This window comes from Sesamum indicum, linkage group LG3, assembly GCF_000512975.1.
Source record: "Sesamum indicum cultivar Zhongzhi No. 13 linkage group LG3, S_indicum_v1.0, whole genome shotgun sequence".
NCBI lineage: Eukaryota > Viridiplantae > Streptophyta > Magnoliopsida > Lamiales > Pedaliaceae > Sesamum > Sesamum indicum.
The window spans coordinates 17,410,596-17,426,613 of NC_026147.1; the positions used below are offsets into that span (position 1 = coordinate 17,410,596).

A 16,018-nucleotide genomic window follows, 5' to 3' on the forward strand; every position below is an offset into this window, starting at 1 on the left:
TTACTCTTTTGTGGATTTGTGAACTTGGTCATATCTTATTATGGTCCACGCACCCAAGCATAATTTACATTTGGGCTTCTAAGAGCAGCATCAATGCTTCAAGAAATAATCGGAGAAAACAAGAAATCAAGAAAATCTATTTGTAATGTTTGATTACGCCTTGCCAAGAATTCTAGCAATCAGCTTTTGTATTGGTGTACATTTTAATTTTTTTTTCTTGGCCTTTTCAATTGCTTCATCGTTCAAACTCATCAAGTACATTTTTGTCGAGTATGATAATATTTTATCTCCTCTTTTTTTTTATCAAGTAAAATATGAAATTAATTTGTATTACTTTTGTTAAATTATTTTATGAGGGTAATATTTGAGTTAAATACTAATCTGAACTATGATTTTTCAAGTTCCCATACAAACGCTTAAAAAGGTGTTGATATCAGCTTGGCAGGTAATATTTTTATGTTTAAATTTTTGAAGCTCGACATTACAGTCTTCCTCATCCACCTCTGTTGTGTGAACTGCTGCACTTGTTTTCCAAACTGAACCATGGTTGTCTCACTCTTTGTATTTCAGACCTACTCTCTTTGGCTCTTTTAGGGAAGTCCATTTTTGTTCAAGGAGACATTGGCTTCAAAACTTCCCAAGACCGTTGCAGACTAGTCTTCCCAGATGTTTGAATCTCTTCATGCCAAACATTTTGTCTGTTACTATCACATGCTTTCGAACCATACATGGATCGACTATCGAAACACCATCTTCATAGGTGTAACTGTTGGATTGACGGATTTATTGGGAATTCGGACCGTTGGGACTGCCAAGGAATGGTGGAAGAGAAACAAAGTGGAGGGGATTGAAACAAATTAATCTAGAACTGAATGTAGTTTAGTGAAAAAAGGATCGCCCTTTCTCAGCAAAAATACCAAAAGTTCATAATACCAAATACTACAGTTGATACGGCAACACATTCTTGTACTCTAGTTTTGCTCATCCCTCTCTCACTTCAATCGGGTGTTGTAGCACGATTGTCAATTTTGGTCAGATTGATTTTTGAGGTGCAATTCAAAAGATCATCTGAAAAAGCTCCAACTAGAATGAAGCAGCAGTGGCTATCTTCTGTCATGTGCTCTCCGCGATCCAGACAAATGCTTCCCAGAGTCGACCGAAGTTCTACTTTTTCCTTCTGCAGGCTTCTCTCCTTCTTGATCATGCACTTTCTTCTGCTTCCGCTGGATCTCCTCAGCATGACGCCGCCACAATGACTCTCTCTCCTTCCTCGGCATTTTGTTATATCTGGGATCATTCTTTAAGAGTTGCTTGGCCGTTGACCAAGATGTAATAGCAGTCTTACCATCTTGTGTTTCTTGAGCTGCAGCATCCGCACTTATAACCTCCGTCAATAGAGCTTTAAACTCCACCGCACATCTCTAGAATCAATAGGAGTTCAGTGAGACCACAAGACTAACTTTATACAAAGATGCTATTGCAACTTGACTGCAGTAAGACGTGCCTTAAACTTGCACATAAAAGAACTCGCAACTACACGATCTTTTAGTAGGAAGATTACAAGCAAATATGTGATGCTTAACATACATCTAATCATAAGAAAATAAAAATGATGATCATAAATGAAGAAAAAAGTTTCGTTCCAGGAATTACTCTAGCAAAAAAGTAAAAGAGAAAATGAAACTGAGTAACTCATGATGTAAGAAACATTCATCGAGAAAGATTTAACAAATAGCAAAAGAGAAATCTCTTGGTCCTCCCTCTCAGTGTCCAATAATGACCCCTCTTTTGGATTACAACATTGTTATAACCTCATACAGATGATAGAAGAATTATTAGCTAAAAGAAAAAACAAAAGAAAGAAAATGCTGATATGAGGGAAAAAATGAAATTAGAAAAGAAAATGCCAATGTAGGCCATGCCTGGAAGATTACAGATCATGTCTACTGCAGACATTTTCAACTAAATAAAATATCAAAGAAATGCCAGCTTACCTCGTACAAAGTTTTTACATGCTCCCGGAAAAGCTTCTCCAAGTCAGATTTATCTAAGTGAGGATTTGCTGCACGTCCTTGAGGATCCTTTTCCAACTTAGGCTTCGATTCTGTCCAGGATGCCTGCACATGGAGAGTGAATCATTGCTGGTTAATGATCAAGCAAAAGACCAAAGACCATTGGAAGAAGAACCACATACACAACCAAGGTTTTACATGGTTTTCCAAACAACACCTACGTCCATGGCAGCAGTAGATGTTTTCACATATTTGTTGTTTACAAATTACAGGACATATCCCCTTATAAAAGATGAAAAGTATTGCTAGATAAGACTCCACATCTCTAAATATGATGACATGAAAATTTACCATGATTCAATCATTTAGTGCAGTGGTCTTGAGTGTGGTGGCCTTTCGTGTATGGATGCTCATGCTACCAACAAAATAATGTCCACGGAAGCCTTGTCGATTTACAAGAGATACATGAAATATCTAAAATTTTCCAATGAGAATCACAAAATGGGCTATTTATCTTTCACACGATCATCGAGGAAATAATAACATTAAAATGACAGTGTAGAAAGAGTGATACTAGTTATGCGTGCAAAGAGAATATGGAAAAAACACATGAAAATAAATACACATGAGAATTTCTGAAATCAAATTCTGTCGGACAATCTTTTCAGCATAATAAAGAAGACCTGTATGTATGTTACAAAATCAGCTATAGTAACACAAAGTTGTCAACAATGAAGCAATGGCAGAAAGCAAGGTTATAACGCTATGAAAGTGAAGATATGGTGCCTACAACTTTGAAAAATATAAAGACCCCAGCAGAACTGGTCAAACTATTTTATGCTGCTACATAACACCTAACAATGTGACTGTACTTACATCGTCTAAAAGTCATTAACCAAAAGCGAAATATTGATGCATAAGCATATCATGGAATGCACTTATTCAAAGGAACCATGATACCATCTTACATTTTACTAAATTCCCAAAGAGCAAAAGCAAGAACCTTATGTCACTATCCATTTAATAGAAGAAAATTCCAAGCAGAGCAATTTCAAGTAAATCCTGTTCTTCCCCAAAGAAAAAAAGAAACCCAATTCTCTAACCAGGCCTACTGTTTCTCTTAAGCTGTAATCAGTTACCACAATGAAAGCAAATTCAAAATAACTGTTTTTCCTCAATGGTTGGTGAGCACTAGAATATCTTAATGCTTCCTATCCTATCTTCAAACTATCTTTTAGGCGTCTAAATAATCCAAATATATTGGAAGTGTATATATGCAGAGCAAAAGAAGAAAAATAAAAAAAAAAGAGGCCAAATGGAAAGCATAGTCGTCAATGGCGCCGCCATAGCGAGCGCCTGGGCAGCACCGAAAATGAAAGAAAGGAAAGCTCGTAAAGGGCGCCGCCATAGCGAGCGCCTGGGCAGCACCGAAAATGAAAGAAAGGGCCTAGGCGGCCTGGGTTTTGGCTGGGCTGCCCAGGCCCATGAATTAAAAAAAAAAATAAGTTAATAAACCCTAATTTCCTAAATATAAACCCTAAAAAAAATTAACTTAATAAACCCTAATTTCCTAAGTTAATTTTTGGTGTGTACAGCAGTACAAGCTCTAATTATACCGATTGAATCTTTGAAATTGATGTGATTTTATTAATCTTTGAGTGCTCTAATTGTTCTGTTAGTGTTTTCTTTTTGGGATGATTTAATTATATGAAGTTTTGTTATGTTCAATTTGTTGTTTTATGTCTTATTCAACCCCTTACACATTAATCTAATCAAAATAATACTAATTATATAAATATATAGATTATTTCTTATATTTGCGCCATCCTTTAAAAAGGCGCGCGCCATGCCGTGCGCCATGGCTCCAGGAGCCCTTGGCGCCATTGACTACTATGATGGAAAGGGATGGACACTTTTCAAGGAAGAAGTCCCTTTTTCTCCCCCCCACCCCCCCTTATATTCTGCCCCAAATACAGAAATTTAGATCTTCCCTTCCACCAGTTGCACAAATAAGACAACCTTGGATATCGGCAGAACCATAGTTCATAGTTATAAAAGACGCGATGTTGCACCCTGTGGCTCGAGACGCAAATGGCAAGACCCCATTGCCATTTTCATGGCGCTTGATGATAGCATTTCAAAATCTATAATTGAGAGGATCTTGGATGATTCACTCTCTGGAGCATATCCTTAGAGCTCATGATTTTGATGCAAAATTCATATGGCCCAATCAATTGAGTTTGCCCAAAAACACCCTAGCATACACCCACATGGCCTCAGACAATTTCCAACCACCGTGCCACAGAGCTCGCCCCTGATGCCCTTTAAACACTAGCAATTGCTTACTTGTGTAAAAGAACTACTCAGGATTCCAAATTATCATGCCAGGTATGTTGTCTACTACTTGTAATGAGTATGCCATATTATGTTGATTGATTTAGCTAACGTTAAGAATTGCATCTACAACAGAGTTAAATATTATACCATAATAAACCTACTCATAGAACACATCAATATAAATATTTTCAAGAATCATATAAAGATATAAATACCTGAGGATCTTTTATTGTTTCTACCAATAAAGCTTGATATGATTCTAAAGCCTCCTTCCGGCGAGCTTTCTGTCTCACTCTCTCAACTTCTTGTTCCTCCCTTTCTTTTCTCTTGCGTAGAGCTCTTTCTCTTTCCTTCAGTTTCTCCTATAACCAAAGAACAAATACATACCATAACAATCTCGTAACCAACAAATAGTAAATAACTAAAAGGGTTACAAAAGAACAATCAATAAGTTGTTCCCCAATTCATGGCCTCCATTGCAAGTGAGGGACAGCATTTAGTTGAAATAATAGAAGAGCAGGTTGTGATGTTTTCCACTGCAATGCAAGGTAACATAGTGATATATGTAACTATAAGAAAAACAGAGTAAGATTCATCACGATATATCTTACTTTAATCCTTCTTTGGAAGTGATATCGACATTATCATCTCATGAAATGCCTTGTCTGGTTTCATTCAATCTTGGAAACAGTAAAAGAAGTTAAAACATGTTTGTTGATATGTATTTTCACTGGAAATATTGAGCTATCACTCTTGTCTGGTTTCAATTTTCAATTTTTGAATCAGTCAAGTTTGTTGATATATATTTTCTCTGGAAATGTTGAGCTATGGTTCGCATCTCAGTCATTACTTCTTTTTATACATCTACATACATACAAAATTTTACAATCATTAATTTTTTAAAAACTAATAATATATTGTTTTTCATAATACTTTGACATGACATCAATAACAATTCTAAAATCAATAAAAATATAACTATCAACTTCACCCAAGTAAAAAATGTATTTGATTTGACAGCCTAACTATAAAAAAAAAAAGAAGTTAGCATTTTCATCAAATAAAGAATTTATTGTTTGACACCACTAACATATCTCATTTATACACGAAAATCTATATGAAACTGAAAACATACATCTCCCACTGATAACTGGAAATTGGAAATGAAAACAAAACCTAACATGTCAGTTTTGGAATTGCTTAAATATCTGAGTTTCTGGTGCATTTTGATCATCCTTCAATTCCCATATACAGCTAATTAACCCAATGGACAGACCGCATGCAAATCAATTATATTTTGAAGAACTTATATGGCATCAAATTTTACTTCCAAGAGAAGTTACTATGCTTAATAGCAGAACTTGGACATCAAGTACATCATATGCAAAAACTCATCTCTCTCTCTCTATCTCTCTGGGGAGTACGCATGGTTTGTTCTCTGGGATGGAGAATTTGGTTCAGAAAACAGAACCAAACACAGTGGAGAATATTTTTCCTAATCAGTCAGAAGATGAAGGGGCTTCTTCGTTTTCCAAACAAAGTGACATGCACTGAAATCGGAAGTTTATGTTGAAATCAAGAAAGCAGAGTTTGTGTTTTAACAATGGAGCTCATAGATCAGAGTGTGCATCTCAATAATGGGGCTTACATAGACCGTCCCGACTAACACAGCAGAAACTTGTCACTAAAAGCGAATCCAGGACATAAAATGACAAACAAAAATGTTACATCCAAGCTGCATCATGGACATAAGGAACAGACTTTCAAAATATAAATGTGGGTTTGAATATACAAATTCCTTTCTTGATTCATAGCGAGTTAACCTTAGATTAACATGTAGGCAACAGACTGCAAAAACGAAACAAAACCCAGAGATGGGCAAATGTATTGATTGAATTCTTTCTGATGACAAGGTCAAATATCTTAACCTAATCAGGAGAATGCATTTCATGAAATAGTTAATCACACCTACTCTTAGATAAGAAAATTGAAAAATTTTGGGAAAATGTTAAGCAAAAGGAAAGTAAACATGCATATTAAAACAGAATTAGCAATCTTGATTCTTGAAGGTTGGAAAAAGTTCTATCACCTCCTCGTCCTGTTTTGCCTTTGCCTTTCTCACTGTCTCTTCTTCAGCGGCCTTTAGTTCAGCTACATATTCGTTGAATAACTTCTCCCTATCCTCATGCTTGACAGACTTGTATCTGGGATCACATTTTAAGCTTTCCTTCACCTGCCAGAGAGAACTCATAACTTCATAAAAAGGTACATGTGGAATAAGAAATGGAATTTGTGTTTCACAATGAAATAAAGATAGATCTTTAAAACAGCTAGGCCAGACAATTCACCTGTGTGCTCTTACTTAACAGGTAATCTCAGAAATTGTTTTAAAGACTAAACACACACAGGCATACACGCATATATTCGTCTGTTGATACTAGCTTCTAGTAAGATTAAAGGAGATAATGAGGAAAAGAAGTCTTCTTAAAACCTACAATTAATTACATAACAACAGCTTGCCATCTCTCTATAAGTCCCCCAAAGGTAGACCCTTAGGGAGCCCCGTGCCTCGCACCAGAGAGAGGTAGGTGGCTTTCCATACAACTATTAGTATGTCCTGTTAGGTGCTAATGATCCAAAAGTCAAAATCTGAGATATCCTAACGTCTGGTTGGGAGGTTAAGGCCTTTTGGTTCAACCTAACAGATTGCATTAACAGTCTCCATGTTCATATTCCAAATATCAACCCTAATCGGCTGATCCACCAAATAACTTATGTTTAAGCAATTTTAATATGCTATATGAAAACACCATCCCTTTTTCAGTTCCATAATTTATATGTAAGAGCTTGCAGGTCGTATAGCAACAGCTCATGTTTGTACAGGCAGCCAACAAAGCTGAACAAGTTACTTATTTCTCAAATAAGCTGTATACAAACACTAAAACGTACTTAAGAACAATTGGTGCTTATGAGATTATTAAACAACCTCAGTCAGCATTGTTTTAGGCTCCTATGTTGTGATTGCTGTATTTGGAGTTAAGCATTTCAAGTCCATAATGATAAATCCATTACACTTGTTTGGATAATTCTATGTTTCAAATTATTTGAAATTCTTTTATTCCCATTTTGAGCTACTTTGAGTAATATTGTGACGGATTTCAAATCCATTTAATATTGGAGTCATTTGAAATCCTTTTTTCAAATTCTTTGTTCAAATCTAAATCCTTCCATACAAATGAAACCTTAAAGAATTTAAATCAGACTTCAAGATGTGTTTCAAATTTCTATCTACTTCAACAAATGCATTCACCACAAAACAATTCAGCTACATTTTCTGGCCCATAAAGAAAGAACAAAAGCTTTTGGTAAAGAAATCAATCAGACTTTCTTCCCTCATATTGTGAAAATGTCTTATTCATATCAAATAGTACATCATTAAGTACTCAGTGATACCACACCATATATTGAATCTTTGTTCAAAATCACTGTTAACAAGGAAATGAATAGACCTTGCTGAAGACCAATAAAGCATAATTAGTCTCACAACATTTTCTTCCCTCAACAATTAGCTGGAAGATCCTAGGAAAAAGAGCGGAAAATTTTAAAAACAAGCAATTAGTAAGTTATCTTGACTGCAATAATTTAATAATACCAAGTCAAAATAATTGACACTTCCCATGTCCTGCCGAACAACTGTAGCCAGGTTAAGTCAAGCCTTCATGCCAGGTTCAGCACAACCACAGAAGTTAAAAATAGATCAAGATTCTCCATTAACCAGCCATGAAGATCTGGCCTTCAGCAGTATTATCGACTTTATCATTTTCATAATAAAATGGAAAACTCCATCAAATTGTTGAGGAAAAGCATGGATAGAGAATTCATTTCCTATTTTATGTCGAACCACTATTTGTCAAGCTTTCTGCTTGTTAGTTTATTCATCATATTTACAAACTGTAAACCTCCTACTGTTTTTATAGTAATAACCAAACCCAAGTCCTTTTGTTTCATCAGTATATTCATAGTGTTCTATGCACTAAGTCTTCAAAAGATTCTCCGGAAAAAAGCAAGAAAGTCTTTGGCATCACCAGCATTAGCATCACTCGTAAAGAGGGAGAAATCACTCATTGTTAACCCTCAAAGTACTGAAGTTAGCAATGCACAATGAGTATCTATTTAGCAACTAGCATTCACACATGCATGTACAAGATTGTTTGCGTAAGCCTAGCCTTCACCAGGGGGAACCAGAAATAACATTTAGTTTTGGCATAAACATACCTTTGACCAGCGGGAACTAGAAGTGATATCTCCTTTATCATGAAGCATCGACTTGAAATTAGATATTGCAGCAACACGCTCTGCTTGAGCTTTTTCTTGCGCAGTCCTTTTCAGAGGAAGAACCCTGGAGAAAGGAGGTAAAACCTAGGTTATGAAATAGAATACAATAGACTTAGATAAACTGAAGCTTCATCACATCCATCAAACAAATCCAAGATTATAAGAACTCACACCAAAGGTTTGATGTGTTAACTTAATATGAAATGCGATACAATAAACTTAGCTAGATCTGTTGTCTACTGCACTGTGTTAATATTTCTGGAGTTCAAGAAAAAGGAAGAAGAAAAAGAACTCGGCTATTAAACATCCAACCATGCCAACCAAATGATATGCCTGCACCACCAACTCACATGCGAAAACAAACTAATGTAAGGAACACAAAACTAGTCAATTGAGGGCCTAAAATTCAATATTAAATCTAGACAACATTTTCCCATACATTCACACATGAGGACATAAAAAGACTGTACAAAAGGATTAATATTGAATAACTATACAGAAAACATTATCATGTAGCATAAAATTCTTATTTGAAAATGTGAGTCGTTATCCAGTTCATACCACCGTCAATTCCACCGAGTGATTTACATATCCCAAAAGGTATTAAAAGGTTGTGCAGATTCGAGGCTATTTGTATGCTGCAAAGTTAGATACATATCATTTATTAACTCCTAAAGTTGCTCTCTTGTATCATTAGCATTCTGGCTAAAAGCACATCAAACTCCAGACAAGTGTGACATGTAATTCCATGAAAATTACAGATTTAGGACTAAATATATTGAACATTATGCCTTCACATATATCAGATTCTCTGTGTGTAGATATATATATAGAGAGAGAGATGAACAGAAACAGAATAGATTATAAAAAGATAATATATATATATAAAGAGAGAGAGAGATAGATATAGAGGGGGGGGGGGGAGGAAGAAAATCCATTTTGGGTGTAAATCCATGTGATCTGTATGTAGTGGAGATAGAAGAAAGCCATACTAAATGAGCATAAAGAGTGGGCTAACTTCCTCTCCCATGTATGATATGACTTGGATAACATGAATCTTCAATATTTAAAAAGCACACTCAATGAGTACAGCATAGAGAGGAACAGGGAACCTGGAAGATGGGAGTTCATGTCTATACCTGCTTCACACTCCAAAAGGGTCAATATATTCTCTATTAAATACCTAAGTCAAAATGGAAAATGGGAAGCCAACTACTAATTTCAATGGATAAATAACATCTAATGTTATGCTTGAGGCTTGACCAATTATCTGTTGTCCTTAATTACTTTTTACTGGAACAATGATTGAAAAAAAATAACAAGGTCCAAACTGGAGCAAAAGTATAAATGAAGAGAGAGATGGTTACCACTAACACATTTGGTGTAAGTACTAAATTGTATGAAAATTATACCTCTCATTTAACAATGCCTCTCGTTCTTTCCGGTCCAAGGCCTGAAAACGTGGATCTTCTCCCCATCTCCTCTTAAATGTTTGATAATCAGTGTTGTGGTCAATATCCTGAATATTTAAACACTTGTCTTAGTCTCTTGACTCCATAATGCCTATCCAAAATTCAAATTGTAAAAGAAACAGAGAATACTTTAATAGGAGACAATTGCATCAAACCTCCTTTGCTTCTTCGAGTAACTGCTTGAAACCCTCCAAAGCAGCCTTCTGAGCAGCTCTCTTTTCCTTCCGCTCCTCTTCAGCACGTGTCCGGACATAGTGTTCAAAAAGAGCTCTTCGTGCACTGTGGTTTGGTATAGCCTGTACAAGATCAATTTCATGAAGACAAAGCAATGGCAAACACACTTTGTACTGAACCCCTATAAAGATGCATAAAATAAGAAAGTTAAGTACATAACCAGTGATGGGAGACCAACAAAGATTGCAGGAAATAAATCCATTCAAGTTTCTAGAATCCAGTAAACTTGTGGTGAAGAAAAACGAAATAAGAAACAAGTAAATATAATAACTGAACTCTTCTAAGAGATATCATTGCACATGTATCATGTTTGAACCATTTTTTCTAGGTTGTTTCCATATTCATGCAGACCCTCTCCCATTCATAATAGAGCTTAAAACTTGAAATTGGAAAATTTCAGGGCACAGTCATAAACTTCTGGAATAAAATCCCCCAATTATTCTGACAAGACTGTTAAGACATGGCCAGTCTTTCTGGCATCATAGAAGAAATGAAAGCATGATATCGTTTGCTGAAAGCTACAAAAATATTAAGCAAAAGAGTCCACATTGCTTGCTGGACACAAGATCAAATAGCCTAAAAAGAACAAAGTCAACAGTTCAAACATTTAGGATATGCAGCATAACAACGACACAAATTGGCCTGAACTTTGGGAGTTTTCCCCACAAGATGTAGACTACCAACACCAGGAAGCCCCTTCTAAATAAATAAGATAGTCAAGTTGCAGACTTACTTTAGTTATTTAACACAGTTTATTACTGAGAAAACTTGACCCAGAGATGCCATGAGATTTTCAGGGCTTGTCCATACAATCTGTAATTTTCAATCTGGGTCTGGCTGTCTATTATTATATGAATTGGATGTATATTGATTGAGTAAATGTCTCATTTAAATAAAGATTGTGATTAAATTATAGTTTGAATATGATATTTACTTTGTATGATAAAATGCATGATAAAAAAGAATAAGTGAAACCAAGTTTCTAATTGAATGGATAAGATTACGCAGGTAACATTTGTGCTGCTTTTGTATATAAATACAAATTGAAAAGCAGGTAACATTTGTGCTGCTTTTGTATATAAATACAAATTGAAAAAAGAACAAAAAGACAGTTTAGAATATGTTTGTTCTTACTAACCAAAAATACAAATAGGTAAAGCCAAAAAAGGGAAGGAAAAATTTATATTGTATAAATTCTCTTATTCAAACTTAGAGGAATAAGAATAGTTCAGATATGATATTTGAATTGTTTCAAAGTTGCCAAAACACTTGAGCAAATAAGAAAACCTTAAGACATGCAACCCAAAACAAACACTCCCATAAGCTCTCTGGAATATAAGCCTTTATATAGTTTTCAACCATTTCAATTAGTTCTATAGACATTTATTAAGCCTAAAACAGACACTTCCTGTAAGCTCTTTGGACATTAAACCTTTATCCGTTTATGGACCACACAGATTCTCGTATTTTTGTTTACAATAGAGTCTGGGAGGCATAAAAGGCCTTTTACGCGTGGAAGGAGCAAAATCATATCGAACACTAAAACCATAATCAGCAAGCCCAATTATTATTCATCCATTGATCTATAGATCCAGTGTTCCAGATAAGATGATTTCCAAAACTTGTAGAACTGCAAAAACAATTTATTGCATGCATGAAAGGCTGACAGCAGATGCAAGCAATCAACTATATATTCAGAGAATTACACTTAAGCCACCCCCATCCCTCCAGAAGATGCTAAAAATTATCAACTCCCCTTCCATGTTTAAAAATTCAAAAGACCACCTCTATGAGAATACTCTGCTAGTAAATGAAAATGGAAGTGGTTCATCTATGCTAACATCATAATTTCCCTTTCAAAGCCCTAATATCACGGTGAGCTTTGAAGTTGATGCATTTTCAGAGGAAAGTTTTTTATAATTTTGAAATATAGAGGGGGGAGTTGCTAATTTACCATTTTCAAAGGGTATGTAAGTGTAACCAACCGCATGTTTATTCGCTTGGTTGGATTCAATAGCTTCCTTTTGCAATCTATTTATTACCAGAGGTGTTCCAGATACCAATATTTGACTGTAATGTAAAATTCATAGGGCTTCAGATGCTGTGGTTACAAAAATATATCTAGACCCTAGATCGGTACTATTTATAATCTAAATTCTAATTATCTATTCAGCTAAAATGCAGTACTCCATAAACACAGTGATAAAATAGACCAATGCAAAGACAAATTACCAAGGTATGAAATTCCAATAGCATAGATACACACCTACATAACCCTGACGGCATCAAAAAAAACTTATAACATTAAAGCAAGTTCTTCCAACTGCAGAATGTAAACACAAGTATAACAAATATATATAAAGAATCTCTAGAAATATGGTATGTCCCAAATCCACAGAAGGTTAACACATTGCTAAAGGAATAAACAAACCTTAAAGCGTGGATCAAACACTATTTTAGGAAGTTCTTTCTCCCATTTTGAGAATGGTGCCACTCCCCGTTCCTTCAGCATCTCCTAGAAATTGCAAAAGCACAAAGGTAACTTAATGCCACAGGATGTTAGTATATGAGCGGAAATCTTTGAATCAAAAGCAAAACAAGTGGTACATATAGCCAGCACATAGCAACAGAAATCTAAGAGGACAAGACAGAAGCTGAAGAGCCAACGCCATCATTTGAGCTATCAGCTACTTAACCAAAAAATTCAAAGGATAGTAGAAAATTATCTAAAAGAGTTGAAGGCCCTACTTGTGTGTATGTCAGCATCAATATATGAAAAACGGAAAGAGAGGGAGACAAGCGACAGAGAGTGGTAAAATTTCTCAAAATCAAAGTGGGAAAGGCAATAGCATGAAAAAGGAGCATTTGGTAGTGTGTGAGAAACACTTCCAGGGATAACTTAATGAAGAAGAATGTTCACTCAAAACTGTTTAAACTCCAAGGACTATGGAGAATCATGCGCCAGCAAGTTGAGTAGCAGAATATTAATAAAAACTTTTATTTCTCACATCTAGTATTAATCACATTTGCTTCCCCACTCTTCATTTAGCGATATGAAAAATATTTCAAACTAGTACACTTGGAATAAAGATTTCAATATTTATACGATCAAGAAGTACACTTTTTTAGTACAAAATAACCAAATATACACCATCTGTCCGTAATAGTTTAGAAAGTTTATCAATTTATATTGTCTTGGATTGATCACACTCTCCGGGTGCCAATGATAGAATATATTCACTGTAACAACTCTGAAGCATGGTGAAAGATGTTCCAAGTAAGAATTATAAAAAGAATCATAGGCTTAGGCCCTTCTAGCCACTCTCAATTCCATGCCCCCAATGTTTTCCATGCACAGAGTTAGACAGCTTATAAAATCCATTGCATTGCTCGACCTTTACTGGAATCAAGAAAGAACTTCTACAGCCCATGCTAATCCCATGCGCTCAATCCAATACATAGCTCATCTTGGACTTCACCTTTTTCAGACTTTTTTATCGTCATCTCATATCTTGACTTCAGTTCATCAGCAAGACATGGTAGTCTTCTATGCATATCATAATTTTCAAATGGACATTGCATGCCGCTCACAGCCACACCAACTCTTAGTTATCAAAACAAGTTTTATTCGAGGAAACAAAAAAGTTTTTAGTGCTGGTGGCATAATTTATACACAGACAAATTACGCTATTTTACCTTGAAAAGCAGGTTGAAAAACACTTCTATAAAGATTCAAGGGAGAATAATCAACTGAAGACTTTATATGATGATACATATAACAGAAGCCTTAATTCATTTAGAAAATGATTTGGAGTGATGAAGAGCGGACAAGCTCTCCAGAACAATGCAAGATCCATTTTCACATGCACACCATTAATCATATGCACATTTGGGCTCCTCAAGAAGCAGAAACAAGATTCAAGTAGTTACGCTAAATGACCCCAAATTAGTATTACCAAAAAAGACAAGTTAAACAAGACAAAAAATAAAAATACCTTAAACTGGAGGATGCATTCCTCCTTGGTGGGTCCTCCATCTTCATCCTCTGAATCTGAAGAGGAATTGGATATATCACCATCAGTATTCGCATCCTTGCGCTTCTCTTTATTATTTTCATTCAGGAGACCCTTGATGGAAGCCTCCATAGGTTTTGAGCCATTTAGTTCTAAAGCCACTGCACTGGACAAAGAAGGGCCTGGGGAACTAGAGTCCGGCATTCCAGAATCCTGCAACTTCTTTTTTATAAGATCCAGAGCGGATGACGCCGAGACACTTGAGGGTCTGATAGCTGTGGCGTCACGACCTCCTGTGTTAGCAGCAGGTGTGCTTAAATTAACAGCATCAGGTCCTCTTTCAGTTATTATATTAGTAGCTGTCACTGATACTGACTGTGCTTTCAAAGCATCAGCATCCTGCTTCTTTCTCAACTCTGTCACCTCACTAGGTATTTGCCAGCTACTTAACTGATCAGGAAGCATATGACATTGTCAGATTACAAGTCCAATCATCTATTAAATAAGCAAAAAGATACAAAACGAGAAGCAATGATATAACCTGATACATTTAAAAGGGTTAACTATAGGGCCCTCTATTGAGGTTTATCCACCATACATGCCCCACCTCAGAGGTTCAATATCAGTTTACAAATTACCTCTTCCATATTATCACCATAATGGAAAAAGATGGCATAAGCATATATTATGAAAATTCCGCTGCACCTCTGCATTATTACACCAAATAATTGGTACAACAACCCCTATGGTCTGTCTAAATTCAGACCAAGCCTCTAGAACTAGTGCAGTTTAGCAAAATTCTTTCTCTAATATTTGTTTCTTAACATAAACTACTAAATTATTCTCTCAACTGTATACTTTGACACATTTGTCTACTTCAATATTTTAAAAGTGCAGCAGTATCTGGTCTGTGAATGCACAAGAGTTTCAAACTTTTTTAAATATAATTTTAAAAATAATGAAGCACACATATTTAAGCTGCCTTTTACTTTTCTTGCCAAAAAATTAAAACTAGAAAACACTAATGAAAATGTCATTTTATTTGAATAAACAAAAACCTTATTGGAAATTCTTACACACAGTTATACTTAAATTTGTTGTCATTACTCCCAACAATGCCACCAAATGTTGCTTGCCCCGGGATTTCATTCTCCCATGACTATGAGGAAGAAAAGAAGAGAAGTGGAAGAGTCCCCACTCTAAATCCAAGTTTGGCGTCAACAATAATGTCATCAATAGATTCAGAAATTTGAGTTTATATTTAGTAACCTTAATTGAAAGGTTAAAAGTGCCTGCAATAAAAATTTCAATTATTTTGTCATTTATCTAATAAACTGCTAAGGATTTATTTGTAATTAGGATGAACCTAAAGCAGGTTATAATTGGATATTTCAAAAGGAGGGTCCTTGTATATTGGACTAATCTTGCGGGGGTTTACAGTTTCGGATGAAGGGTAAATGGGTCATTTCATCCAAGAACCAGTCTTTGCAACAAATATTAGCTTTAGGATAGGTAAACATAATTTGGACAAACCTCATGGGAGGTCATATAATTAACCTAATAAAACACACTTCATGCAAAATGCATAGTTTATGGATGATAATAAGAACACGTT

At 35.4% G+C, this 16,018-nt stretch overlaps 1 protein-coding gene across 1 annotated transcript in view; it reads right to left on the reverse strand.

Moving 5' to 3' along the window:
• The window catches only part of LOC105158645 (pre-mRNA-processing protein 40C), a 22,107-nt gene continuing 6,936 nt past the window's right edge, over positions 848-16,018 (reverse strand). Inside the window, exons 5-13 of the mRNA XM_011075464.2 lie at positions 14,386-14,853; positions 12,822-12,905; positions 10,312-10,452; positions 10,097-10,203; positions 8,625-8,748; positions 6,439-6,582; positions 4,565-4,711; positions 1,995-2,117; positions 848-1,421 (exon numbers count right to left, since the gene is read on the reverse strand). Coding sequence (XP_011073766.1) covers positions 1,104-1,421; positions 1,995-2,117; positions 4,565-4,711; positions 6,439-6,582; positions 8,625-8,748; positions 10,097-10,203; positions 10,312-10,452; positions 12,822-12,905; positions 14,386-14,853 — 1,656 coding nt within the window. The 3' untranslated portion in view covers positions 848-1,103. The remainder of the gene's footprint in view (positions 1,422-1,994; positions 2,118-4,564; positions 4,712-6,438; positions 6,583-8,624; positions 8,749-10,096; positions 10,204-10,311; positions 10,453-12,821; positions 12,906-14,385; positions 14,854-16,018) is intronic.